Source organism: Carex rostrata, chromosome 26, assembly GCF_964058835.1.
Source record: "Carex rostrata chromosome 26, lpCarRost1.2, whole genome shotgun sequence".
Taxonomy (NCBI): Eukaryota; Viridiplantae; Streptophyta; class Magnoliopsida; order Poales; family Cyperaceae; genus Carex; species Carex rostrata.
The window spans coordinates 4,069,632-4,091,536 of NC_135943.1; the positions used below are offsets into that span (position 1 = coordinate 4,069,632).

A 21,905-nucleotide genomic window follows, 5' to 3' on the forward strand; every position below is an offset into this window, starting at 1 on the left:
CAAGTGAGGTCGATTTAATTATTATAAAACTTTTAATTATGTATGTCAATATCATCATATTAGTATTTGTTGAAAAATAAAGTGATGTTGATGTGTCACATTCTGAGATAATTTGTTATGTATTTCGACCCAATGTGTACACATATTACATACATTATTAATAACATTCATAAATAGCATATTAATTCACATACAAAAGTTTTACAACAATGATCACATCATATATGATCAGAAATATAGCAACAACTATACATGTTCAAGTGTATCTACTTTACTAGAAAATAAACATAAGTTGCATTTAATCCACCCCAACCTACATCCCCAAATCCGACTTCATCTCCTACCTTGACTCCTATGCAGAGCAGTTTCGTTTGTGGATCCGTTTTGGGTGCCGGGTGGAGTCAGCCCGGTATGACCACAAGTCGGGTTACTGGATTTTAAAGGCAAACAATGGTGATGTTTTGGAGGAGTATGTTGGGAGATACCTAGTGGTGGCATCAGGGAGATTTGATGTGAAGGTGGTGCCGGATGTTATCGGCTGGAGAGTTTTAAAGGGGTGGTGATCCACTCAAGTGAGTACTGGACCGGCTCTGAATTTAAAGGAAAGGAAGTGCTCGTTGTCGGATCGGGTAATTCCGGTATGGAGATAGCCTTTGATCTGTTTGAAGCCGGGGCAAAGACTTCTGTTGTCGTGCGCAGCACGGTAAGTAGATTAATTACATGTCTTGCATGCTCTGTTTCATTGCTCTGTTTGTTGTTTAATTTCTTTACTTGTTCCTTTTTGGAGTACTGTCAGTGCTTGGATTGATGCTCTGGTATGATGCTATACTTCTTTTTGTTTTTCATGTTACAGATCCATATGGTTACTAAAGAGATCTGGTTATTTGGCATGCGCTTGATGAAGTATCTGCCAATGTCCATAGTAGACCAGATTATTCTCTTTCTCTGTTATCTCAGGTTTGGCAACACTGCCATGTATGGTCTAAGAAGGCCTGATTTTGGTCCCTTGTACATGTTAATGTTATCCGACACCCATCTTATTCCAGTTGTAGATGTCGGCACTTACGACAGGATTAAGACCGGAGAAATTCAGGTGAAGTTTTTTATATATCGATTAAAATTTAGTTAATTTCAAACTTTTTTGATGTAGTAGTAAAGTTCTAGTTTAAATACTTGCTTTGTGAGATAATCTGTTTGTAAGAAAATAAAAGAACTTAGTGTTGTACTACTTATTAAAAATGTATGCAGTTATAAACAAATCGATTTGTATTATATACTGAAATGTTCTAACAGATTAAGATTCACTTGTGTACAGGTTCTACCATCTCTGACAAGCATAGAAGGAAACATGGTAACATTTTCAAACGGAAAGGCGCATCACTTCGACGCAATTATCTTCGCTACAGGTTATCGAAGCATGATGTGGCAATGGCTTGAGGTACTAAAATGAATACATATATTTTGGAATGTTTCTATAATTTTTGTGGAGAAACATGAAAAATGAAAGATCTTTTATTGAATTAAATCAATTGTGGTTTCTGTATATGTCAGACTGATGATCCGGGTTTGATTGGAGATGATGGCATGACAAAAACCAACTTCCCTAACCTCTGGAAAGGGCGCAACAACCTTTACTACTCGGGTTTTCGCCATATAAACCTCGGTGGTTTATCAGAGGATGCTCTCCTAGCAAAGGACATCAGCGATGACTACATTCTCTCCAAGGAAGCTAACGTGATTTGAAATTTTGAATCATGAGTTTTAATTCGAATTAGAGCTTGACATTATATTCCAATCTCTTCCTCCTGCACGCAGCTTGTGAGCACAAATAAAACCTGTAATGGGAATGTACCAATACATTAGCAATCACAATGTAATATGAAGTGTAGCTGTTGGGTAAATATTTCAACAGCGAGGGTTTGGCTTCATGCAGCGTTCAAACTATAGAATCAAAACAGCGCTCCATATGGTTGAGCTCTGCATGAAAGCAGAACTGCTCTGTAAAAAATTTTACCCAGCCATTGCGACTTGCTAGATCTCGTGCTGCTACATGGCCTTGAGTTACTTTGATTACAATAGCATTGTTTTGTGCTAACGATAAGAAATTATGTAGGCGCACAACCTACAAATATGAACACAAGCACAGAAAATTCTGTAGGCTCTCTTTCTACTTATCTGAGCGCAGTAATCCTTTGATTAATTCTGTGTTTTTTTTTCTAACTTTTCTTATCTACTTTTATAAAGAGGTTCGGTTGTAATATTTTAAGTAGTAGTACAAATTGTTGTATAACTAGTTTGGTCCTAATTAATAAATAAAAACAAAAATTGCGTGTTAATTATAATGACAAATGTAAATCTGACTTGGCCCAAAATATTTTAGTTACCATCTTTAAAAAAAACAAAACCAAATAACCACTATTATTAAAAAGACTCATATTTATTAGCAAGACTGCAGCACCAGGGTGGTACCACAATTTAAAATTGCGGACTCAACAGTGAATTTAATATGACACTAAAGTAGATATGACACTAATTTAAAAATTCAGTCTTGGTAAATATGAAATTTCTGAAAAAATAAAGTTAAATGTTTTTTTTAAATGGTAAGTAAGCCTTTAAATACACGGATAGAATAATATGAAATACACGGATATTGTTAAAATTATATTGTACCGTACTTTATTAAATGCATATCAATTACTACAGCAAAACGACTCATCTGGAACCGAATTTTGGGACCATTATGTTCGTCGGACGCATAAGATCCCTTGAAAAAAAAAAAAAAAAAGCACTGGGGACAGATTTGGCCCACACCCTTCTGGGACCGATTTGGCCTGGTCCCAGAAGGTCTCCTGATACTTCTCCCCTCCCACGTTAGGTCATCTCCTGTCCCGCGAAAAAAAAAGGCGCACTGATCATCTCCTGTCCCGCGAAATCGACGCACCACCGATCACCGACCACCTCTCCACCGATCTCCTCTCCGTTCTCTCCGTTCGACCACCGACCTCCTCTCCGTTCTCCACCGATCTCCTGTTGGTTCCAAAGGTATTATTTTTTTCTTTTCTTTTTTTCTTAGTACTCTGTTGGAGAATGGAGAACGAGAGGAGATCATTTCCAAAGGTAATATTTTGGTTCGAAAGATCCTTGTCACTGTGATTTCTTCTGGTACTGGTACAGCATTAATCTGGTACTGTAGCGGTTGTGTATTAGTTGCTGAATTGCTGATTCTTTAATTAAAATATAAACAATACATAAGTTAAGGTTAGAAGTAACCTCTGGTGGTATGGCATGATAATAAATTTCTTTTCTCCGCATTAGCATGACGCATCGATGAACACAGGTACTGGGTAGACATATTCGCATTACCATGATGCATAGCCTGCGGATCCTCTTCTTCCATCATGTCTATGTCCTCATCCGAATGTGACATGGTGTAACATCCCGAAAAATTGAGTTATTTATTTTATGCATAAAATATTTTATTGATAATACTGAAATCAACATTTCTTCTGAAAAAAGAAAATGTATATAATTTTAAATAAATATTTCATCTAAAATAACAATTAGTCATTATTTTCAATTATAAATGTGTTTTTCTTAATAATAACCAATTCAATTAGTCGTCTATAATAAATTTCATTTTCTCCGTTAGTTTTCCATGTAATTAAATTAAAACGTTTTTTTTAAATAATTATTAAAATGTGAAAAGATGAACCTGTTAGTGGCAGAAGAGGCGCCTATTAATTGGTGCACTCTGTTCACTATTATATATATATACTAATATGATTTTGTTTCCTCCGCATGGCGCAAACTTTCCATTTTCATAACCGTTCAAAATCTCATAACCAATGAACGCCTCTGATTTTGAAATTGATTCCTTATATAAATAAATCCCTCTATTTATATTGAATCCGTAACCCTTTATTTCATTTCACTAGTGCCGCCTCTCTGTTTTATTTTAAGCGCCCTAATTTCAATTCCTCTGTATCAATTCTCTACCGAATCCAAATAAGTCATCTCTCCTCTCTCCTCTCTCCTCTCTCCTCTTTTTCTTGCACATCTTATCGAGAAGAATTTCATTTTACGTTCGATTTGAATTATGACTACATCGCAGTGATTCTAAGTTGTTGTTAAAATCCAATTTCGAGTTCTGAAAATCTCGCTATCAGGTAACCGGACTTCTCTATAACTGTGTTTTCATTTTGTGTGGTTGTTTTGAATATTGGTATTGCATATTGGATTATGATGGCATATTTAACGGGATAGCGGGTCTGAGGTTGGAATTTGATATGTGATTGTAGCCTCTCACTGTTGGATGGATTTCATAGTGGATTGGTGGCCTTCCAATGTTGGATGGATTTCCCATTGAATTGGCGGTTTAAGGAATTGTGTTATGAGAATGTGGGAATCGCCTGTGATAGGAATTACACATGTGTGAATATGATGTGACTTGTTTTATGGACAACCTAGACTGACGTGCTATTGCTAATTAAATATGCGTGCATAATTTGATGTGAATTTGTGTGGATTAATCCGGTCTATTTGAATGGTTGTTAAATTAAGCCAATTATAGAGAAACGCGTCGTTAAATAACCGGTTACTGAGCTTTGTAGCTGATTCCGTTTTGTTATTTTGTTTTCATTTCTGTTGGCGACGTAGGTTGACGGGCCAAGAAAAGATGTGAAGATTCTTATATAATCACGCTCCGGATAGTCAAAATCTGGAGTGTGACACATGGTTCTACAAAAAAAAGATTAAAATAAAAACAAATCATATAATACATTAAAAATAAATCTAACACATTAAAAATAAATCTAACATATTAAAATCCAAATAAATCCAAATATAAAACTAAATCTAACATAACATTGAATTTGAATTTTAAATTATACTAAAAAATTAAATCTAAGCATGAAATTTTGCATTTTGGTGAATCTAAGGATGAACTAAAAAAATTAAATCTAAGCATGCATGTAAGCACCCGAAATAATCAATGCAAAGCTACACTAACCAGCAACAATTATTAGCAAATATTACCAATAGAGCGGTATATATGCATCTACTGTTAAGCACAAGACTAGAGAATACAAGATTAGTATGAGTCTGATGCATGAAATATTTGATTATGCAACTAAGAACTAATTATTATAAAAAAAAATTGCAAAATTTCTAAGGTTTCTTTGACTTCCAATAAACAATTTATAAATGGAAAGAAAGAAAGGGAGAGAATATCTACCGTTTAGCAAGAATTTTGTCAAACAACATTAATGTTCAGATTTTTTTTTTTTAAACACAATTTGACAAAAAAGTCTGTAATAAATAGAAAAAAAGGACCAAGGGGATTGATACCAAATGGACTTGAGGTTTTGATAACTATCGTACCAAAGAAAAAAAAAATAACAAACAATTCTAGAGAGATCTTGCAAAAATCAATAAACTTGACATGCATCTTCATCTCGGTTACATCCATCACAGAACAACGAAACCCCAATTATGTTTTCATTTACAAGGCACAAGCAAAAAAACCACAGCACACTCATCAATTAACAATGGTGATTTCAAATCAGCCAAAAGAAAAACGAAATAGAGAGAGAGGGGGTTGTTTTTTGTTACCGAGAGAGGCCAACATGCACCAAGAGGTGGCGAAGAGGGAGGGTTGCGGACCGGGAAGGAGGTTAGACAACCCTAGAGGAGGCGCGCAACTTATGAAAAATTTCGGGTAGAAGGCGCGTAAGAAGGAGGAATTCTATTTCTACACGGATGTTTAATTAAATATCCATGTAGTTCTCTTTCCTTTTCTACACGGATATTTAATTAAATATCCGTGTACGAATCATTTTCTATACGGATATTTAATTAAACATCCGTGTAGCTCTCTTTCCTTTTCTACACGGATGTTTAATTAAATATCTGTGTACAATTTCTACCTTTCTACACGGTTTTTTTTCCAAACAATTCTACACCGATTCTTTAATAAATAGCCGTGTAGAAATCCAACAGATATTTCGGGCTTTCAAAATAACCTATTTGGTACACAATTTTTATATAAAATCGCCAAATCCGTGTAGAAATCGCCAAATCCGAGAATGAAACTAAATTAAATTATGCACTAAGACAATGTTTAAATTTCTCACCCGTTCCACTTTTATGTAAGTTCTATGTAATAAGGAAGAGGTGCCTAGACAAGATGGTGAGTATAAGTAAGCAGAAGGATCCATATTTAGATTAAATGCAACTTATGTTTATTTTCTAGTAAAGTAGATGCACTTGAACATGCATGGTTGTTGCTATATTTTTTTTATCATATATGTCGTGATTATTGTTGTAAAACTTTTGTTTGTGAATTAATATGACATTTATGAATGTTATTAATGATGGTGACACATCAAAATCACTTTATTTTTCAACAAATATTAATAATGATATTGACATACATTATTAAAAGTTCCATAATAATTAAATCGACCTCACTTGGTAGCTCCTACTGATATCTCCATATTATGTCTAAATTACAGCCCTGATTTACACTAAAACCTGTGCTTTAAAGCCTATACGTGTGGACTTTTTACTTATATTTCGATGAAATGTGGTACTGTTATGCTTTGTTTGGTATTTTGCAGGAAAAAGGACGAAAACTGGATCTGACAATTTTTAATACGGCCCGTATGATATTTTGTACGGCCCGTACAAGATCTGCCCAACCACACAGAAGGTTCCACAACAGAGGCACAAAGTCTCTAAGACAAAGCACAGGCATACGGCCCGTACGGGGTCCCCTACGACCCGTAGGACGCTAATTCGGAAAATCCAGCTGGAATCTGAAATGAGCATAATTTAAGGAGGCCGAAAAGGAAGCCTCTTGGGACGTGATCTGGGCATTAAAATAATATATTCCACACCATAAAAAAGGTGATTTCGTGGTTGAACCTGGACAATCTTCCCTAGGGGGAGCGAGGGCTTGGCTTGGAGAGCAAGTAGAGAGGAGAAAAACGAGAGTTTTGCGACGGATCTTCTTCGTTCCTCGAGTTTTGCCATGAGCTCCTTTATCATTATCTTTACTTGTTTTATTTGCTTTCTTTTCTTTTAGTTTCTAGGGTTAAGATGTAGTTTCTAGTTTGGTTTTGTTTGCATGCTACTTGGATTTTGTGTTGAATGCTTTGTTTTTACCTTGTTGAGTAGTATTTTGATTGCTTTATTTGTGCTTGCTTGAATTGATTAGTCATCCCGTTAGATGAATGCGCACATCTAAGTGTTAGGAGCCAAGTTTATGACATTTAATCCAACCGAATAAAGTATATGAAGTAGGGTGAAACCAAGGAGTACCCGAAAGGTGAAACTTTCCTTGAGGCGAAAGTCCTTGGATACTTTTAGTAAACCGACAAGTAACTTGGATAAATTAGGCCAAAATGCGAAAGTTGAGGTTTAACGCATCTAAGAGGGAAGTATTTGAGTCCGGTAATCGGGTACTAGGCCAAAATGCGAAAGTTGAGTTTAGGTATCTAGATCTGGTCGATAGAAACCCTAAACATAAGCACCAACGCAGAAAACAGTAGCTGCAGCATTAACTCGGGGTCCCCTACGGGCCGTACGAGAATCCGTACGGGCCGTATGCCTCGGGGCTGGACAGAAATGAAATCTGAACCCTGAAAACGTCTTTTTATTCTTATTAAACAAAACCCCAAAAATATTTATTGTTTTGAATATTATTATTAATCTTTTTAAAACACCAAAATCACATTTTCAACTTCTAGAGTTTATTTAATTTAAGTAAAGTCCAGTTAAGTTTCAACCGTCCCTGTGGATCGATACCTGATAATACTACGCGATTAGGATTGTACACTTGCAATCTGAGTCGAAAGTGTAATCAAGGTTAAAAGGTACAGCTTGCTGTACTGAAACTTTGTGCATACTTTTGTGTGAGTACCTACCAAGTTTAAAAAAAAATGATAATAATTAAATCGACCTAATCTACTGCCCATCAAAAGCTACAGCATAAAGAATACAATAGAAAATTTGATACACTTGAATATGCATGATAAAACATAAAGCTACAACACAAAGAATAAAGAATACATCATAAAACATAAAGCTACAACACAAAGTATACAGCGGAAGGATTTATGTTTAGATTAAATACCACTTATGTTTATTTTTAATTTTATATGTTTATTTTTCAATAAATTTAATATGTTTGAACATATATGATTGTTACTGTATTTTTTACCATGTCTGTCGTGATTATTATTGTAAAACATTTATTAGCACTTGAACACATCAATACCAAAAATAATTATAGTCTGTGCTGAAGTATTCGAAGAGTAAATTTTATGTATAGCCTTCAAAAAAAATTTGAAATTACACATTTCCATTCATAATATCATATTTATAATTTATCCTTCTGAAAATATTCTCATATTTATCGAATTTATTGTATTTTTTAGTAAAAGAATATTTTACATTTATAAAATTCTCATTTTGTCATTTATTAAAAATGAAAAATATATAGCATGTGTAAGAGAAATGTTCAAAATACTAATTAGTTTGTTTGTGATGAGAAATGATTTATTTTTCTACATATAACACACACAGTGCATTCAGGCAGCTGAAATTATGCACATCTTTATATATAACATATATTTTAAAAATAAACTTGGATTATGTAGCAGAAACTTCGTATTTTATTATACAAGTTTCCTAGATTTTTAATAAAAAAATAAAACGAAAACTTTATAATATAAAGTCAGTTTTAATAAAAAGGACAATAAATTAGAGAAATATAATACCTTTTAAAATTTAGAAAGATAAATATAATATTATGAATTTTATTAAGAGAAAATAATCGTAATCTCAAATTTTGTGAGAGGTATATATGGAATTATCTTTTAAAGTTGTAAAACATATATGTTGGCAAAAGAAAAAGAAAATATAGTTAAAAAGTATATCAGCAAAATAATATATATTGACTCACCGTTGTTTAATAACGCCTTATCTGCTGCCAAAATATATATATTTTCGTTTGCTAGTAGATCTGCAGATGTCTTATATTTTATCATTATGAACCCAACGACTCATTTATTAATTGAATAATTATTTCAATCCCCACACTCCAGTACCCGCATTATACCCCCATCTCTTAAACAGATTTTAACTTCCCACAAACTAACTTAACTAACTAATTTATTCAAAACACTAGTATAAATACTTGGAAGATAATAAATTAATACTTGCAAATTAAGATATTAATACTTGCATGTCTAACTTGATATAATTATATGGAGGGACCACTCAAACTACATGGGGAGAAGAATCATACATATTTTTAGAGGTGGGTTTTTTTTTTTTTTTTTCAATATCTTCCACATTTCTCACGTTCTATGAGGAATTTTGCGAATCTAAAACCACGAATGTATTCTACGCAATTTTATCTTTCAAATGAGATCGATGATGACGTACTTTCGGATTCATCGTCACACAAGTATTTATACCTCATTGTGCAAGTATTTATACCGCATCATACAAGTATTTATACCTATACTTGTAAGTATTTATCCCCAATCGTGGACCCCTCATCTCCGCATCACATTTCCCTAATCGTCCCTGCGTCAACCTTTCTCTAACAAAAATAGTTGACCACATAGGTATAAATACTTCAGTGCATAGATATAAATACTTGTAATACTTGATATTAATACTTTTAAATGTCAGCAGTGTCATATGTGAAAAATACTAGGTATAAATACTTAAATGACGATGTATAAATACTTGTGTGATGACGAATCCGAAAGTATGTCATCATGGATCTCATTTGAAAGATAAAATTGTGTAGAAGACGTTCGTGATTTTAGATTCGCAAAATTTCTTATAGATCATAAGAAATGTGGACAAGATTCAACAAATAAAATTGGGGGGATAATGAGGGAATGAGAGTGCGGGTAATCATATCATCTCCCTTATTAATTAATTGAATAATTGAATATGATATGGAATCAAAATTATTGGTGACCTAATTCCGTCACTTGCAAATTTGTTTGATAGAATACGACCGAATATAAGGACAAATTCGCTCTCTCTTCAGTGAGAATTAAACTGAATAAATATTTCTTAAGGACCCAAAAAGGAGGAGACAGAAGTTGAAACAAAAATGGCAGAGAAAGTAAATGAGTGCCACCATCAACAAGAGGAGTTAGTGCTAATAGTCGGGGCCGGCCCGTCAGGTTTGGCAGTAGCAGCCTGCCTGGCTGAACGAGACGTCCCCAGCCTGATCCTCGAGGGGGATGATTGCATTGGCTCGCTCTGGCGCAAGCGGTCGTACAACCGTGTATGCTTGCACGTGGCCAAGCAATATTGCTCTCTCCCACACATGCCACACTCCAAGACCACCCCAACCTACATCCCCAAATCCGACTTCATCTCCTACCTTGACTCCTATGCAGAGCGGTTCCGTTTGCGGATCCATTTCAGGCGCCGGGTGGAGTCGGCCCGGTATGACCACAAATTGGGTCACTGGATTTTAAAGGCCAGGAATGGTGATGTTTTGGAGGAGTATGTTGGGAGATATCTAGTGGTGGCGACAGGGAAATATGATGCGAACGTGGTGCCGGATGTTAACGGGCTGGAGAGTTTTAAGGGAGTGGTGATCCACTCGAGCAAGTACCGGACTGGATCTACATTTAAAGGACAGGATGTGCTCGTCGTCGGATCGGGTAATTCGGGTATGGAGATAGCCTTTGATCTGTTTGAAGCAGGGGCAAGGACTTCGGTAGTCGTGCGCAGCCCGGTAAGAACATTTCCCTGTTTTTGTTTTTCTTTTCTTGTTCTTTTTTTGGAGTCTTGTTAGTGCTTGGATTGAGCCGGTTGAATTTTTTTATTTATTCAATTAATTATTTTTCTTAATCCACACTGTCATAACCTTGTCTTGGACATCATGATAATTAAAATATATACCAACAAAAATAAATTCCCATAAGAAGATGCTTTGGATTCTGTAATTAAAATCTCTCTGTTTTTTTATTTTTTATTTTTATTTATCATCATCATCTATTCTCAGTATCAGAATCAGAACCCGACTGGCATGAAACATGATGAACCCATAAACTACTAGGAAAATGAATTCAGCTAGTTCAACATCTGAATCAGGTCCTACATAGTAATTGATTCAATTTAGAGAACACAATCCTCCCAAGAAATCCCTTCCCTCCCTCAATTTTATTTATCAGAAAGATTAATTTTACAAGGTTTGTTTCTTCTGTTTTCTATATCCTATACATTCCGCCTCTACCTCTATTTATTTCTGTTTTTCTCCTTATCTATATTTAGAAATTATAATACAATAAATACAATACAATCAATCACAGGCCTATTACAGCTTAGCTAATATTACATACGAATTTTGAAGATTTCCTTCCTGCTTACATCTTTCCTTGTTTGTTGTGACAGCTTGTTGTGACAACTTGTAAATCCGACACCCTCCCTCAAGTTGGCACATACATATCCTTCATTCCTAGCTTATTAACTGTTTCACTGAAAATTCTACTTACTACAGGTTTAGTTAATATATCTGCAAGTTGTTCATTTGATCGCACAAACGGCAAAGATATAACTTTAGTCTCTAACTTCTCTTTAACGAAATGCCTGTCAATTTCAACATGCTTCATTCGATCATGCTGCACCGGGTTATGGGCAATATCTATAGATGCCTTGTTATCACAAAATAATTTCATTTCGGATTCTGGCTCGAATCCTAGTTCAGTTAGGAATCCTTTTATCCATAGGAGTTCGCACATTGCTTTAACCATCCCTCTGAATTCTGATTCTGCACTTGACAGAGACACCACATTTTGTTTCTTCGATCTCCATGTGACCAAGTTTCCCCCCACAAATGTGAAATAACCTGCCGTTGATCTTCGGTCCATAGCACATCCTGCCCAGTCTGCATCACTGTATGCAGATACTTGAAGATGTGAATTTCTTCTAAACACTATACCTTTCCCGGGTGTGCCCTTCAAATATCTGAGAATTCTCATTACTGCTTCTAGATGTTCTTCCTTGGGGAAGTGCATGAATTGGCTCACTACGCTTACGGCATACGCAATGTCAGGTCTTGTGTGAGCCAAGTAAATCAACTTACCCACAAGTCTCTGATATCTGTCTACATTGGTGGGTGTATGATCCGTGTAGGCTTCTAACTTCAAGTTTGGAATCATTGGTGTATCAACCGGCTTGCACTCTAGCATTCCTGTTTCACATAAAAGATCAAGTATATATTTTCTTTGTGACAAATATATTCCTTCTTTATCCCGGGTTACCTCTATCCCCAGAAAGTATTTTAACCCACCCAAATTTTTCATCTCAAATTCTTTGCACAACCTTTCCTCTAATTCTCGTATTCCATCTTGATCACTTCCTGTTATGATTATGTCATCAACATAAATTATAAGAACAACAATTTTTTTATCGCTCTTCTTGTAGAACATTGTGTGGTCTGAATTGCTTTGGGTATAGCCGTATCCCCTCATGGCCTGACTAAACCGCCCGAACCATGCCCGTGGTGATTGCTTTAACCCATACAGCGCCTTCTTCAGTTTACATACTTTACCCGCCATGTTCGGTGGTTGGTACCCTGGCGGCATCTCCATGTAGATATCTTCCTCTAGTTCACCATGTAGGAACGCATTTTTCACATCAAACTGGTGCAGTGGCCATTCTAAATTTGCTGCAATAGATAGAATGACTCTAACAGAGTTCAACTTAGCAACAGGAGAAAAAGTTTCTTGAAAATCAATTCCGTATGTTTGTGTGTATCCTTTTGCAACCAATCTCGCTTTATACCTTTCTATTTTTCCTTGTGCATTATACTTTATTGTATATACCCACTTACATCCTACAGTTTTTTTGCCATTAGGTACATTGGTGATTTCCCATGTATTGTTTTTATTTAGTGCATTCATTTCTATGTCCATTGCATTCTTCCATTTCGGGTCTGTTATGGCCTCTTCTAGTTTTGTTGGGACTGTTATTGATGATATTTGGTTTACAAAACCCTTCAGTGGTTCGCTTAAGTGATTGGTTGTTGTATATTTTGCAATTGGATATCTTTCTGTGCTTGAACCGTCTTCAGGTACATACCTTTTTGGTGGTTTCCCTCTATTTGTTCTTGGTGGTAATATAAATCTTTGTTCAAAGAAACTTACCTCACATGGAGAGCCAGGCCGTGTTGGATCATCGGCGGGTTGTATTATCATCTCTTCTTGGTTTTCAATGGTGTCGTGTGTCTCCAAGTGATTTATTTCACTGTCGTTATTTATGTCATGGTTTCTTTCCTCTTCAGAATTATTTTGTTCTTGATTTATTTCACTTTCATTATTTAAGTCCTGGTTGCTTTCCTCCTCGGAATTATTTTGTTCTTGGTAAGTTTGATATAATACAGGGGTAGAAAAATCTAAAGAAGCATGATATCTTGTGAAATCTAAAAAGTCAAAATTCAATTCCTCCTCAGATATATTTACCTTCTCCCCCTGAATTGGATTTTGTGAAAGTTTAAAATACGGTTCATGTTCTATAAAATCTACATCCATGGTGATAAAAAATTTTCGTGTATTTGGACTATAACATTTATATCCTTTTTGATTTTGACCCATGCCTAAAAAAATACATTTTTCCGCTCGTGGTTCAAGTTTTGATCGGTATTGTTTTTGAAGATGAACGTATGCTATACACCCAAAAATTTTTGGAGGTAAATTTAAAATGGAATTAATTTTTAGGTGTGCAGAAAAAACTTGTAATGGTGTTTTAAAATAATTGACTTGTGTTGGCATGCGGTTCATGAGGTATATAGCAAATGTAATTGCGTTATCCCAAAAAATATTTGGTACATTTGTTTCAATTAAAAGAGATCTCGTAATTTCAAGTATATGCCTATTTTTTCGTTCTGCAACACCATTTTGTTGAGGCGTTCCTACACATGATGTCTCATGTACTATGCCGTTATTTTGAAGTATTTCTTGCACTTCTCTATTCATATATTCTGTTCCATTATCGCTTCTGATTACTTTGATATTTTTCTCAAATTGCGTTCTGATCATAGTTAAAAATATTCTAAATATGTCTTTTACCTGTTCTTTGGTTTTTAATAAATACAACCATGTTAATCTTGAAAAATCATCAACAAATATTATATACCATCGATAACCAGCTTTTGAAATTATTGGGGATGGTCCCCATACGTCAGTATGAATTAAATCAAATGGAGCTAATGCTTTAGTATTACTTAGCGGATAAGTAGACCGGTGACTTTTGGCCTTAATACATGTCTCACAAAAAATTCTCTCACAATTGTAATTAAATAACTGAGGACAAAGTTTTTTCATGTACCCTAGCGATGGATGACCTAATCTTTTGTGCCATAATAAAGTTTCACTTTCTCTCTCCGTCGAGTCAGTACTGAGTAATGCTTCTCCCGTCTTCAAACCATCAAGATAATACAACCCGCCTCTCCTAGTACCACGGCCCAAAATTTCCCTGGTTTTGATATCCTGAAATACACAGTGATTAGGAAATATGTTGACCATGCAATTTAATTCCCTTGTCAATTGGCCGACTGATACTAGTTTAGAGGATAAAGATGGTACAACTAATGTATTCTGGAGTGTCAAGTTTGGACATAATTTTACATCCCCTGCTGTACTGACAGGATAGCATATACCATTTGCATTAACAATACCAGTTTTTCTAGGTGTTTTGAAATTAATGAGGTCATTTCTATCAAATGTCATATGGTCTGTAGCCCCTGTATCTAGTACCCATTCATTATCATTTTTCCATGTAATACTATTACCTGTACCTTCTTGATATGCTGCATAGGCACTGGCCGAATTTAAAATATTTGAATTTGTCTCACCATCAATATTCTGGATATCTACAGGGTTCGGACTCCAAATTTTATTTGGTTTAAATATTGCACTGATATTAAGTTCTTTTCCAGGGTCTGTTTTAAAAACATGCTCATTTTTAGTAACATCAATTGGTCACAGAACGTTATTTGGTTTATTCTCAAGGTCTGAATTAAAAATTACCCTCTCCTTTCTTCCCAAATTATGGTCCGAACAAAAAAACTTACCTGCTGATGAGATGGGGTCCGATCCATTACCAGCACCATTATCGGCACCTTGTCTCTTGCCAGCGCCACTGCTGCTCGCCTCCAAACGGTGTGTACCAGGTGGTTCGGCTGGAACCTGGTACCACGTGCCCGCGCCCAGGTGGCTGGCTGGTGGCCCCGCGCCCAGGTAGCTGGCTGATGGCCCCGCGCCAAGTGGACCCGTGCCAGCACCCGGGTGATTGATTTGTGGTGCGTGGGCCAGATCTGTTCGGGCCACAGAAGCATGGCCTTTTCCCGACCAATTCCCCTTCTCCTTGCGCCGGTCTTTGAACCAATCCGGGTATCCCACCAATTTGAAGCACTGATCCTTTGTGTGCTTTGTCATACCACAATGAGTACATTTTAAATGAGATTTATCAATACCTTTGTGTCCCTTTGAGTACATGGCAGCAGAGAGCTGGGGTTCGGCCTCAACACCTGTGTGCATCACAACCTGCCGAGTGGCTTCCTTCCTTACCCGAGCAAAGGCTTGTTCAAGGGAAGGAAACGGGGTCATTTGCAGCACGCTGGCTCGTTCGTTGTCGAATTTATCGTCAAGCCCATCCAAGAAAGAGTACACTCTTGATTCTTGTAAAAATTTTGCAAACCTTTCTATATCGGTTGTGCAGTCCATTGGATTTGGACGTCGGAAGTCTATTTCTAACCATAGGTCCTGAAGGTCATTATAATACTCTTCTACAGACCTACCGGCTTGTTTGGTTTTGTTTACCTTTTTGTTTAAATCGTATACCTGAGCGGAATCACTTCCGTCATAGAAGGTTGTGGCTATTGCGTCCCACACCTCCTTAGCCGTGGGATATCTCAGAAACTTGCCGTAGAGGTTCTTGTCGAGTGAGTTGCATATCCACCCTTTGACCACGGTATCTTCAATGTCCCACCGTGGGAACAGTGGATCACTTTCAGCTGGAGGTGCCGCCGTGATATGCTTCAATTTCTCGCGAGCTTTAAGGCACATGCGGATGGATTGAGACCATAATGGATAATTCTTTCCATCGAGTTTTATGGGTATTAGGTTTGTATGCAAGGTTGGTTCATGAACTGGGGCTTGTGGTGGTGTATTACTTGGCTGTTGCATAGCCAGTAATTGATTTTGCTGCAAGGTGATTAGTTGTGTTAATTTCTCAATGAGAGTATTGGTTTCGGCCATGGTGCTGTTACCAGAGTCGTTTCTGGCAGCGGTTTTGTTTGGAAGAGAAGGCTAGCGAGATCTTACCAAAGCTCTGATACCATGATTCAATTTAGAGAACACAATCCTCCCAAGAAATCCCTTCCCTCCCTCAATTTTATTTATCAGAAAGATTAATTTTACAAGGTTTGTTTCTTCTGTTTTCTATATCCTATACATTCCGCCTCTACCTCTATTTATTTCTGTTTTTCTCCTTATCTATATTTAGAAATTATAATACAATAAATACAATACAATCAATCACAGGCCTATTACAGCTTAGCTAATATTACATACGAATTTTGAAGATTTCCTTCCTGCTTACATCTTTCCTTGTTTGTTGTGACAGCTTGTTGTGACAACTTGTAAATCCGACAGTAATTAACCACTATAATTTGAAAATACTAATTTGCAACCAGATAAATTCTATTGGGAGAATATCTAAAACATACTTTAGCGTTTACTTGATTTAACATAATGAATTAAGTTCAACAATTACCCAAAACCCATATCCAAGATAATAGCAAGCAGAAATAGTACCTTATGCAGCTATCAAGTTTTCAAAAAAAAAAACATAGTACCTTACCAGATTTTTTTGAGATGTGAAACAACATGCAGCTGTAAATCCTGCAAGAAACAACATGCAGCTGTAAACATAGCACCTTACCAGATTTAGAGTCTGAAGCTGAATTAATTGTATGCATATAATATGTTATAATTTGAGATTAGCTATAGCTAGTATAATATAGATAAGAAGCTAAATCAATTTGTTACAGTAATAAACTAACTTTTGGCAGGTAATGATTGATCTTTACATTGCTCTGAGGTGATTAATTATATTATTTCGAATTCTTTTTTTCATGTTACAGATCCATATCATTACTAAAGATATCTGTTTATTTAGCATGCGCCTGAGGAAGTATCTGCCAATGTCCATATTAGACCAGATTATTCTTTTTCTATGCTATCTCAGGTTTGGCAACACTGCCAAATATGGTCTAAGAAGGCCTGATTTTGGTCCTTTGTACATGTCATCCTCCACCGGTCTTCTTCCAGTTATAGATGTCGGCACTTATAACAGGATCAAGACCGGAGAAATTCAGGTGAAGTCTTCTCTGTATTGAATAACATTTAGTTTCTTTCAAAAAAATTCAAGTGGTAGTTAATTTCATATTTAAATACTTGTTAGATGCATTGTTTTTCTTGTACTTATTTCCAAAAAACAAAAACAAAAATTGACTGAGTGTGTACAGGTTTTACCATCTCTGACAAGCATAGAAGGAAACATGGTGACATTTTCAAATGGAAAGACACATCACTTTGATGCAATTATCTTCGCTACAGGTTATCGAAGCGTGATCTGGCAATGGCTTGAGGTACTCAAATCAACACATATTATTTGAAATGTTTCTATAAGTTTTGCTCAAAAACATGAAAAATTAAAGAGCTTTTATGTTAAATTGAATCAATTGGTTTTCTGTGTCAGACTGACGATCCGGGATTGATTGGAGATGATGGCATGCCAAAAAGCAACTACCCCGACCACTGGAAAGGGCGCAACAGTCTTTACTGTACGGGCTTCGGCCGAAGAGGCCTCGGTGGTTCCTCAGAGCATGCTCTCCTCATAGCAAACGACATCAGCAATCACTACATTATCTCCAAGGAAAGCTAAAGTTATTTGAATCACGAGTTTTAAATCGAATTAAGAACTTGACATTATTTTCCAATCTCTTCATCCTTCACACAGCTTGTGAGCACAAAATAAAATATGTAATGGGAATATATCAGTACAGTAGATTAGCATCACAATGTAAAATGAAGTGTAGCTGTTGGGGTAAAGAATTTTAACAGATCAGTTTTGGCTTCATGCAGTACACAGACAAAAATAATGCCAACCCAGATCTGTCTCCAATCAAGGGATCAGATCCAAATTAGCTGCGCTCTTATAGAATAAAAATGCAGCAGAAAAATAAAAACCATCAGGGTACTAATAACAGATCCATCTGATGTCATCTTTGAAACAAAGCTTTAAGGCTTTTGGATTATTTAATTATGGCGCTACCCAAAGATAAACAAGAATTTATTTTTCTATTTACTTGAATTAAACACTCTTATTTTTTCCCTCAAAATTCACACCGTTAGCTTCCTTCGAGAGAATGTACTCGTTGCTGATATCGTTTTCTATTAGGAGACCATCTTCTGAGGAACCATGGAGGCCATTTCGGTTTAGACCGGCGCAATAAAAGCCGTTGCGCCCTTTCCAGTGGTCAGGGTATTTGTTTTTTGCCATGCCATCATCTCCAATCAAACCCTCATCAGTCTGACATACAGACCCACAATTGATTCAAGTCAATAAAAACTCTTTCATTTTTCATATTTCTGAGCATAAATTAAGAAACTTTTCAAAATATTTGTGTTAATTTAAGTACCTCCAGCCATTGCCGAATTGTGCTTCGATAACCTGTAGCGAAGATAATCGCATCAAAGTGGTGTGCCTGTCCATTAGAAAATGCCACAATGTTTCCTTCTATGCTTATAAAAGATGGTAAAACCTGTACATAAATTTGTTAGAATGTATAGTACAAATCGATTTTTTTATTGCAAACATTTCCTTTAAAAATAGTTCAAGAAGAACTATTTATGCTCGGTCAATTTTTAACGACACTCAGTTCTTTTCTGGAAAACAGAGTATCTCACAAAGCAAGTATTTAAAATTGAAATTAACTACACTGAAAAAAAAATTCAAGTTAACTAAATGTTATTCGATATATAGAAAACTTCACCTGAATTTCTCCGGTCTTGATCCTGTCATAAGTGCCGACATCTACAACTAGATAAGTAGGAGTGGAGAATTTCATGTTCATGAGACCAATATCAGGCCATCTGAGACCATATTTGGCAGTGTTGCCAAACCTGAGATAACAGAGCAAGTGAATAATATAATCTACTATCGACATTGGCAGATACTTCATCAGGCGCATGCCAAATAAATAGATCTCTTTATTAACAATATGGATCTGCAACATAAAAAAAATAAAAAAATAGCATCATGTCAGACAGTCAGAGCATGAAATTTGGCATAAATGTAAACATCACTCGTTAAAAGTTGGTTTATTACTTATTAGTGTAACAAATTGACCTTGCTTCTGATCTAACTTATACTAGCTAGTCTCAAATGATAACATATTATATGCAATGAGACTTTATAATTAGATTCAAAACTAAATAACTAACTATTGCATACATTTCAGCTTCAGATAACAGCTCCTGTCAAACTGGTTATTTTTGTTGTATGCCTAATTTTGAGTTAGCAAAGCTTACTTCTATGCTTACTGAAATGTGTAATTTTCAGGCTTAACAGTAAATGCAGTACCTTCTGTACTAAAAATTGATATATATTTTTTTTTACATTTACTTCATATAGCTGGTGCAGCAGGTCCTATATTAAGAAGAAGACAGATAAATAAAGAGATTAATTAGTATTCATAGGTACTTATTCTGACTCTTGACATAAAAAAGTTTATTTGATCTGTCTGTTAAGTCACATAAAGAAGGGTAGCACAAGCTATAAAACTTGACCCGTTTCAACTTGATGCTATCTCAATTAAAAACATGGTCCAAAGAAGCAAAGACATGATAATTTGGTTGATAAATTTACTTTGTAGAATATGTAGAGGTGTCAATTTTTGGAACAGACCATTTTTGTCTGGCCAAATTTCAGTTCAGGTTGTTTCACATCTGAGAAATGGCGGGGGTTTTGTTCAAAATCAGATCTAAACCGTCCAATTTGTGTCAAAAGGGAGAGGTTTTGTTGCATGGACGGTTTAAATTTATTAAGTTTAAAATCTGTTTGCAAAAATCTCAATATAGATCAGACGGTTTAGATCCGACTTTGGGTACATATTGTCCAAGACCCTTTGAACGAAACTCAATTCTATTCGACCCAATTAAACTGTTCGATCAGATCCGATTTGTTTGTTGGTTTATATATATATTTTTTAACATCATTCTACCCATTACCATGATCCAAAAAAAAACATGGGAAAGAAAAGAAACAGTGAGACAATTAAGTAATCAACGCCTAGGTTTAATTAGCAATTTTGAGGTGGTATTGCTTACCTAATCAAGGACCAGATATGCAAATTTATGTACATATTTAGTTAATAAATAAAGCTCTCATCTCTTTATTATTTCTTTTGGCCAGATATATAGATTATAAACAGAGGAATGTTTACTTTTCTCTTTGATTTTTCCTTGTTCTATTTTTTCTTTAACACCTGAAACCTCTCTTTTTATTAGTGTTCTGCCTAAAAAAATTCAGCATCCAATTCCTGTTGCCTTAGAAAAGCAGTCGTACAGATCAAATCCAATAAAATTACTGAACAATTATTTTCATTTATTTCGTAAAAAGTTGTTGGTAGGTGTTTTGCCTTGTAAAGAAATAAACAAATATAAAATGATTGTCGTTTGAAGAAATTGTATTTGGTTAATTGTTAACGGTATATGCAATAAAATTATTTTTTGCATGTCAATAACTGCACTCCAAGAAAATATGGATAGTTCAAACAAAAAAACAGAGCACGCAACACACGTAATCTACTTACCGGGCTGCGCACTACAACCAAAGTCCTTGCCCCGGCTTCAAACAGATCAAAGGCTATCTCCGTACCCGAGTTACCCGATCCGACAACAAGCACATCCTTCCCTTTAAATGCAAACCCGGTCCGGTACTCGCTCGAGTGGATCACCACCCCTTTAAAACTCTCCAAGCCGTTAACATCCGGTACCACCTTTTCATTATTCTCCCCAGCTGCCACCACTAGGTATCTTCCAACATACTCCTCCAAAACATCACCATTCTTGGCCTTTAAAATCCAGCGACCTGACTTGTGGTCATACAAGGCCGACTCCACTTGGCACCCGAAACGAATCCGCAAATGGAACCGCTCAGCGTAGGAGTCGAGATAGGAGATGAATTCGGATTTAGGGATGTAGGTGGGGGTGGTCTCAGAGTGTGGCAAGTGTGGAAGAGAGCAATATTGCTTTGCCAAGTGCAAACTGATGTGGTTGTACGTCCGCTTGCGCCAGAGCGGGCCAATGCAATTGTCCCGCTCTAGGATTAGGCTGGGGACGGCTCGTTGGGCCAGGCAGGCTGCTACTGCCAGGCCTGATGGGCCGGCCCCGACTAATATGTGAAAATAGTTAAATTCTTTATTTTGAATCCAATAATCTCTCATTGCATGTAATATGTTATAATTTCAAACTAGCTATCATAAAATATATCAGAAGCTAGGTAAATTTGTAACAGTAATAAACAAACTTTTGACCGGTAATGAGTGATCTTTACTTTTAATCCAAATTTGGTGCTATGAGGTGATGCTCTTCTTTCTTCTTCTTCTTCTTTCATGTTAAACATGAAAAATGAAAGAGATCTTATTGAATTGAATCAATTGTCGTTTTGTATGTCAGACTGATGATGATCCGGAATTGATTGGAGATGATGGCATGCCAAAAAAAAAAAACAAATGACATCAGCAATGACTCCATTATCTCCAAGGAATTAAGCTGACGTTACAAGAATCACGAGTT

General features: G+C 35.9%; 2 protein-coding genes across 2 annotated transcripts; one reads left to right on the forward strand and one right to left on the reverse strand.

The window, feature by feature from the left end:
- Positions 1-545: 545 nt before the first annotated feature.
- LOC144544108 (putative indole-3-pyruvate monooxygenase YUCCA11) lies at positions 546-17,988 on the forward strand. Its single transcript, XM_078292523.1, has 4 exons — positions 546-703; positions 854-1,093; positions 17,570-17,692; positions 17,803-17,988. The coding sequence occupies exons 1-4, from the start codon at positions 641-643 to the stop codon at positions 17,986-17,988; spliced, it is 612 nt and encodes a 203-aa protein (XP_078148649.1). The 5' UTR covers positions 546-640.
- Positions 17,989-18,368: 380 nt separating this feature from the next.
- On the reverse strand, positions 18,369-21,553 carry LOC144544109 (putative indole-3-pyruvate monooxygenase YUCCA11). Its single transcript, XM_078292524.1, has 4 exons — positions 20,921-21,553; positions 19,100-19,333; positions 18,746-18,868; positions 18,369-18,636 (listed from the first exon to the last, which is right to left on the reverse strand). The coding sequence occupies exons 1-4, from the start codon at positions 21,551-21,553 to the stop codon at positions 18,418-18,420; spliced, it is 1,209 nt and encodes a 402-aa protein (XP_078148650.1). The 3' UTR covers positions 18,369-18,417.
- Between the last annotated feature and the right edge of the window lie 352 nt (positions 21,554-21,905).